Source organism: Frankliniella occidentalis, unplaced genomic scaffold (assembly GCF_000697945.3).
Source record: "Frankliniella occidentalis isolate FOCC.00 unplaced genomic scaffold, Focc_3.1 Scaffold94, whole genome shotgun sequence".
In the NCBI taxonomy this organism is placed as follows: domain Eukaryota; kingdom Metazoa; phylum Arthropoda; class Insecta; order Thysanoptera; family Thripidae; genus Frankliniella; species Frankliniella occidentalis.
In genome coordinates this window covers 711,734-719,837 of record NW_026267223.1, presented here as the reverse complement: position 1 = coordinate 719,837, position 8,104 = coordinate 711,734, and the positions used below count along the sequence as shown (strand labels likewise).

The 8,104-nt window shown below is 50.0% G+C and overlaps 1 protein-coding gene across 2 annotated transcripts in view; it reads left to right on the top strand.

Annotated features, from left to right (window-relative positions):
• The window catches only part of LOC113203946 (diuretic hormone class 2), a 97,932-nt gene extending 90,131 nt beyond the window's left edge, over positions 1 to 7,801 (top strand). For both annotated transcript variants that reach the window (XM_026418903.2, XM_052269526.1), the window contains 2 exons: positions 866 to 979; positions 6,983 to 7,801. In XM_026418903.2, the coding sequence (XP_026274688.1) occupies positions 866 to 979; positions 6,983 to 7,160 (292 nt within the window). In that variant the 3' untranslated portion in view covers positions 7,161 to 7,801. The remainder of the gene's footprint in view (positions 1 to 865; positions 980 to 6,982) is intronic.
• Positions 7,802 to 8,104: the final 303 nt, after the last annotated feature.

Here is an 8,104-nt window from a genome sequence, read left to right as displayed (position 1 = left end):
TCCGGATTACGTTGCTTTTTCTCTAGGATTACCCCGGATTACCCCAAAATTTCCCCGGATTACCACGGATTTTTTTAGAATTTCCTCGGATTACCTCTGCCGGATTACCTTTCGGCTGTCAGCCGGATTACCTTAGTCGTTTCCCCCTCGGTTCCGAAGGTCTGTGCATGTTAAGTTGATAATCAGGCTATAAATTTGTCATGTGTTTAATTAAATTCGCGCAAAACAATCTTCAAAACCCCTACGCACAGCTAAAACCAGTGCCAAACCTTTTGTTGTGGTGCAAACAACTTCACCTCCAAGTAACAGCTGTTGAAATCTGACTCGAACGGTTACCTACGGAAATTAAAAGAAAGGTTTCGTATGGGATCAAATTACGAAAATTTTTCGTGCCAATTGTCAGTTTGTGAAAGTGTTTCGTAACGCTACGAATTTTCGAAGACGGCAATATAGGGAAACATTTCGAATGTGCTAGGATCTGTTATTTGCTTTTTTCATATGACTTTATTTTGTAATTTGACCTCACTCTTTTCGATTCAGATTCCTTAATAGTGCGTCAATTCAAATGTGTTAATGGATGCTGTCGTGCGCTGGGCATGCGTGCCGCTGCACTTGGATGCGGTCCTAATGGCAGCTTTACGCCGTCCGGAGCCCCCGCAAAGTGCCTAACTTAACGGCCTTTTACACAGAGGCCCCAACAAAGCACCCAAATGCACTGAAATTTTTCATTTTCTTGACATTTTCGACATTTTTGCACTCTGTAAAAACCTTGCGAGCGAACGGTTGTGGCCGATCTGTAATTGCGAACCTATTGCGAACCATTTCCTTTCAAAGTTTTTTCTGAGCATCTGTCATTCTATCGCAGGGAGCCCGTGTACAACTACGCGCGCCCCGGTGAGATCGACGCCGAAGACCTCGTGGAGCTGCTGAAGAGGATAGCGCAAGAGCTGCGGCGACCGGAGCAGGGCTTGCAGGAAGCGTAAGTTTTGCTTAGTGACCTTTTAAACTATCATCGTATTTGTGCAATGGTAAGGTATGAACAATTTTGGTAAGAAATCCGAGGGGTCGACAACTCGCGCTCTCCTGTGTCAGTATTACTAGAAATTTTGTGAGTATTACTGCTGCTGTGAAAACGAGTACTTTTGTCTATTTGCAAAATGTCAGAAAGGCAAAGTTACAGGCTGAGAGCGCATGTTGTATACACTTGCAAGTATGCAATTCCGTAGTTGTGCACTTGCGATTTTCATTCGCCCCGACAACGTGCCGGTATATTCACGTTAAATATTATTTTGTTGGCGAAAGAGTTTCGTGGGCCTGGGTGAGTGGGGGGAATACGTAGGTAGAACGCGGCAGCCCGGCGGGAGAAATGGCTCGAAAAGCCGGAGATAGGAGGGCACAATCCTTTGTTCGCTTGGTTCTTCACTCCCGCACTCCCTTCTCTCTCCTCCATTCCTACTCCCTTCCGATCATCTTTGTCGTGATCCCTCCTGTCGTAAGATTATCCCACTTCGCAATAACAGTGCGTGACCGCTGGCAGAGTTTTGTGCGTTCTTCCTTTTCTCGTGGTAGCCCTATACTGTGAAATTCCGTAGTCGAATAATAACCTCGTTTTCGGATCACCCGCCTCTATACTGTGGACTCTGAGATATTGTCCTGAGACAGTGAGAGTGCAGGCTCCAGAAGGGCAAGTGTTCCAGTGCCAATAATGTGCTTCTCTTGGGGTCACGACTGCCCTTGTCGCCACCTCTCCGCCGCTGCTCTCCACGCCGCGGGCCGCCGGCCGGCCGGCTAGCTGGACCGCTGACGCTGCGCGTCGCGTACAACACAGCAGAGTGGCGGCGATAAAACGACCGCCTTCGCGTCGACTAGAAAATCCTTCGGTCTGCAGCCACCCCAACTGAAAAAAAGGATCCGTGGTTATGTACACTAAAAAGGAAAGTGTGCAACTGGCGTGACGGTGGTGGTGTGGGACTGGAAATTTCAATACTTACACGTGTTGAAATGGATGTGTTGCAATTGATTTCAAAATGAGATAATTTTGACTCGTGACTTTGGATGGACTTCAATTTCTGTCGATCCACAAGGCCGCCGCAAGATGGCGTTTTCCCTTTTTCACTGCACTGTAAACAGAAGCGTCGAATTTCTACGCCTCATAGGTTCGTTTTTGTTCACAAGCTGATTTTAAAACATCATTCCTGATAGGATATCGACTGAACTGACTTTTGACTTGAGTTCAACTACATTTATTAGGCACCCCTTAAACCGAAACTGTCGATAACACTTCGTTTTGTAGTGTTTTAGAAGGGGATGGTGAACAAAATCGAATCCAGTAATCGTCGAAAAGCGACGCTTGTAATTACAGTGTGATACTTCACGCACGGGTGATATCAAATGCGAATTAGGTACTGGTTTCCCCCGAACTTTATTGCCCAACCAGGCTAGAGACAGTAACGAACGAGGAGCCAAATGCTGAGATGTAAGCGCGCTCTCACTCACACCCTCACCTCTCTCGTCTCGCGAAATTTCCGCTTGACGAGCACCCAGCGCGGCCCATGATGCCGCCCCGCTCCGCCAGGTGCACCGGCGTGCTGATGGTATGATCAGCGTCCTGACGCCGCCCGGATTCAGATCCTCGCGTCCCGCTCGGCGGGTCCTGATTCGGGTCGTATTCGTATGCCAATGGCGGTGACAGCGGGCGGCGGAGCAGAAGCGTGAGCCTGCAGCACGACACGCGCCGGAGGGGAAGTCGGTCCCGCCCCAAGGCAGACGGGCGTGCGGTGGAGGCGGCGGCCCGATGTTGACACTTCACATTAATTGCGTTCGCCATTGATTTACGGCCCCGGCGCCGTAATTCGGATGACGCGAAGCGAAGGGATTTGCATGTGGCGCACGCACCCCTCTTACCCCACTCCCCATCCCCCTGACTCCCTTACGTCATCAGAAGAGCTTCATTTGCGTGATTGCTCGTCCAACACCTTGAGCACAGCTCCACTCATTTTTGAAGGTGCTGACGGGTGGTGAGTGCTTTGCTTTACCGCGCCAGTAAGAGATGAGCTTTTGATTGTTGTGGCCAAAAGTGGTTTGACCCGAATTGCACTGTTCGAGAATCGCTTGGGATTTCACAAATGTTCAGGTGTATTTGAATTATCCGACCTGGTGATTTTTCCAAAATCCCAAATAGTGCTTTCCGACCTAATTTTGTCCGACCTTGTCGATATACTGACATTTGGGAAGAATGTGCTTCAAAGACGAACAGGCTTCAGAGGTCATGAAGGAGAACATAAGGTGCAGTGAGCGAAAGACGGTGCAGCTAGATGATTGCTAGGAAAAAAAACGGTCCTTTTGGGGAATTTCCGAAAGATTTGAATTACAGAAACGTGCCATTTTAAACCAAAATTAAGTTTGGCAACAACAAAATTGACAGTCTGTGAATAATTTTAGAGTTAATATTGCACGAAAATTTCATGGAAACATAATTTTCCACACTCTTTTGTATTTCAAATTTTCCGTACTCATCGGCATCCGCTCTGGCACGCCCGGTACAATGTCGTATGTTATTGAAGCACGCTGCCTCCCGCGCTAACTTGGCGCATTCGCTCTGCCACTTTCACTCTTACTGGAGGCAGTTGGGCTTCAAACGGCTTCACAGACCGTCCCTGCTCCGCCGTGTGCGCCTCCCGTCCCCGTCAACGTGGCCCTTATCAGACCCGCCCTCACTCAAGTGAACACCCCCCTTGTCTCTCTCCCCCTCTCCCTATCACTCTCTCTTTTCCTCCTTGCCGCCTGCTGCGCGGGCCGCAGTGAGACGCCGTCACAGAGAATGGCGCTACACACACCTCGCTCCGCCCCGCTCTCTTGGTAATCTAACTCGAACGTCTCCCAAACACTCGCGCCTCGTCCCGACACGCGCCTTTTGCTCTCATGTGGCTAGGGAAGGGGGGGGGGCTGCATGTGCCTCTTTCGGGCCTTCCACTCCCCTATTCACTAAACGATTTTTATCGTAACTTGTCCCTCAGCCAAAAATTAAACATTGTCACGATTGTAAAATGTTAAGTTGGTGCTGGAGCTGTGTGTCGCCGGCTCGGTGTCTGAGGTGACCACGATGACTATGCATGCTGGGCGCCGCCGCCGTGTCACTGCGGTGCACCTCACTCGGTATGCGCATCCCAAACAGCGGTCTGCGTGGCGCCTGGGGCCGACCTACTGCCTTTTCGAGTGCGCTCCGCCCCTCCCCGCCCCTCGGCACGGGCTCTCGTGCTAATTTGATTTTCTCCACCGGCGGCGGCACCACGGGCCGGAGGCTCTAGGTCGGTCCCTGGCAAGGCCAATCTGGGGACGGGAGGGCAGCGCCTCGAGCCGCCCGTCACGCGGCGGGTAGGCAACGCGCCGCGCGCAGCTGCGTGGCGGGCCTGCCTGCCCCCCAGGAGCCTGCTCCCTGAGGTGGTGTCAGTAGTGGGACGTAGCTCGAGCGCCCGTCACGCGGCGGGTAGGCAACGCGCCGCGCGCAGATGCGCGACGGGCCTGCCTGCCCCCCAGGAGCCTGCCCCCTAAGGTGGCAGTAGTGGGACGTAGCTCGAGTGCCCGAAGGCACGCGCAGCTGCGCGACGGGTCTGCACTTGTGCTCTTCCCTTTCAGCCTGCGGCGCGGTTCAATGACCGTCCCCAGTGCAAGGCGCGAAAAAGCGTTCAAGAATCGACGTTTTATGCCTGTTCCTGTAATTGGATTTTATAGCCGAGAGAGTGGAAGAGGTGGGGGAGAGAGTGAGCAGCATGATTGAGACGTGTTTGGGAATTTATGTGCCCACGCTGTGTCCAGATCCGCGGGGATGACTCCTAAAGGTCTCAGCGCAAACTTGCTCGCAAAAGTGGCGACTGTGCTGTCCGTAGAAGAATGCTGATCATTTGTATGGCGATTCACCTACGTTTCATTCACCGATAAAATATCCTACCTACCATCCTGTCGCTTCTCCTGTCGCAAATAGTTGGAAATTTTTCCTGGACCCTTCCCAGCAAGAAAAGGCCGTCGTCAACTTTAAAAAATATTTTGTAAATCGAAATGACAAAATATCTTGTAAATTTACAAAGTTTTACGGCTTGTTTTTCTGGTGTAAATTATATCACAAGGATAGTGTGGATGAAATGAATAAGCAGTGTTCGTCTGCAAACCTATAGCACAGTGTGTTCCGGTACCACACCCGGAACGAAACGAGGCGTCATATCCTCTCCCCACCCACCCCCCTTCCTTTTCCGCAACTGTCTACCCCCACCCCATTATCCCCTTCTGGCCCCGCCCCTCCCCGCTCCGTCCCTCTGTCAACAATCATTAGTGCTTTGCGCTTACGTGTCTATTGTCCTGACTCGCGGCGGGGCGGGGCGAGGTGGGGCGTGGCGTGGTGAGGCCCGGCATACCGATTAGCTGGTCCCACCGCAACAGGATTGACACTATGGGCACGGACGCTGGGCGCTAGGATGCAGGGCCGTTGGCGCTGTCGGAGACGTGGCGTTGTATCAACACGATTATTACTCCGCAAATCTAACTGTACCGGATGTAACTGTGAATCCGCAGCAGTTTTGCGGGTTTGCATACTTAATATGGCCGCAGGGGCCATGGCCCCTTACGGGTGAAAAGAGTAGGCAAACCCGCAATACTGCTGCGCATTCACAGTTACACCCGACATGTCAAGATGACAGTTTCGACTACGAAACTAAATCAGTTGCAAGTTTAAACTGCAAAACTAAGAAGTTATACAGTTTCAACGGTCAAACTAGCGCTATGCAGTTTTGCAGTTCAAACTGTTAAACTTCATAAGTGTAAGGTTTAAACTGTTATTTTCTATGTAGTAGGTTGGCAGAGTAGTTCCATATTCTCATATAAAGAAACATTACATACACGGCCCTTTGTGCGCACTATATTTAACTGCTGGGCTTTCAGGAAAGGGGGAGTTAATCACAGTGACAAGTATTTTTTCCCCCTTTTCTGTTTCTCACTCCTTCGCTTGTAACAAGCGCACGGTTAATTGCAGTGGGAATTGGATTAAAAAAAAACGAGGAGGGGGAAAAGGACGGCCTCATTCCGATGCGACAGGGAGGCACTCATTATGATGCCGTTTCCGTACGTAGTCCGAGTGGACTGATGTCATCCGCGGGATTGTGGAAAAGACGGGTGGGGGTGGTCTGAAGGCCAAGGGCAAGGAAAAAGGAGGGGTGAAGCAAGGGAGGGGGGGGGGGGGGGGGGTTGTGCCGAGTGCACGGCAAACCAATTAGAGTCGGAAATGACGGGCATTAATTTTTTTTTTAATTTTTGCGGTGAGACAATTAACCCCTGTTGCTGCGGCTCACTGTTAGAGTTTCTCGAGGAAATGATATTAGAAGGGAATTGCCTTCTTTGAATTTTTACAATTTTTAAAGCAAAGAAAGGCGCTGTTTTACAAACTTCACTGTTTTAAAACATATCTCTAGGATTTCACGAAGTTGTCGTGAATTAAATTCCCAACACGTCCTTTGGACTTTCCCAACGCCCACAGTAGTTTCGCTCAGTCAAAACTCCTCGGGTATTGCACGTTTAAAGGTTGACCGTGACGATTCTTCCAGACATTCTCTGAAAACGAAAGTGTGAGAATGTCGCACACTTGTAAGTGTGTAAAGATGTGAATTTTTATTTTTATTTAAAATTCACTTACTGTTACCTTCATGCGTATGTACACTGTTAAAAAAAATCATATAGCACAGTCATACACTCTTTCCGTACCCGCATGAGTACAGTGTTGTTGAGTACGGAGAACAGGAAATTTTAACATGGAGCCTTTTGGGGACCACGGTAAATAAGAAAGGGTGTCCTGTACGGGAACCCTGTGCTTCGCCGTCTTTTGCCACAAGATTTTTAAAAGTGAACGAATGGCGTTCACACGCCTACAAGTGTGCGACGGTCACTCACTTGGGTTTCCAGGGTGTTTGTCGAACCTCATGTCTTGTTTTCTTTGCAGTAAGCGCGGCATGGACTTCGGGCTCTCTCGCGGCTTCTCTGGCGCGGGCGCCGCCAAGCACCTCATGGGACTCGCCGCGGCCAACTATGCCGGTGGGCCGGGCCGCAGGAGGCGCAGCGCTGCACCTGCTGCACCTGCTGCACCTGGAGCCGCACCTGGCGCAGCGCCACAGCTGTAAACCTGGATGCCCAGGCGGACGCCCGGCCGGGTCGGGGTCCCCGACGCTTTGTAGCTCTGCAGCACACGGCAGCCACCCGAGCAAGGCCGCGGTCGCACAGCAGGGCCAGCGGTGGAGGCAGAGAGAGACAGCGTCCCTCCTCTCACCCTCTCCCTCTCTTCCACCCCCGCATCGCCGCCCACCTCGTACAATCACAGACAGCCACTGTTCCATCCCACACGACGACCGGGCTGGTGGACTGCTCCTTGATCGGGTGGCCGAAAAATCTTTTTCTAGTCTTGTTTTACTTTTGTTTATAGTTTGAGGTTCCCTCGCTGTAATGGAGGGCTACAAGAGAAATGTTCTAATAGTAATAATTATTATTGTTGTTAAATATTAATTATAATGGTGGAGTCTCTGCTCCTCAGGTCGACGGCTCTGCTGTGTCGGTCTAGGGACCAGATTAACTGTAAAAAAATATCGGTCCTACCTTTACAAGAAATAATCGTGTGTCTTACACAAGAACAAATGTGTCATGAAGGGGCGGATCGTACACAGATAATGATCTCATGATAATCAGTTTATAAAAGACACATCCTCCTCACCCTTCTTGTGTTAATTCCACAATTCCACATGAGTCAATAAAATTTTCTGTAATTTTACGACTCTGTATCTTAACATTTCCTGGAAAAATTGACGTTTTCCTGTGAAATTTTCTTGTAAAATCTGTGAGGTTTTTTTACAGTGGAACTCCTCTTCCACGTGTCGTTGGCCGGGGACTTGTCTTGAGTCCTTTTTTAACTCTACTTAGGACTTATGTTTTATAATTTTGTTGCTGTTACCTGTGAGGCCCCGCATGACTACCCATCGAATTGTGTAGATTCTTCCTAGCCCTGCAATGTGTCCAGGGAGTTATTCTGCACTGGTAAAACAAGTGTTTAATTTTGCACGTCAATTGACGTCTA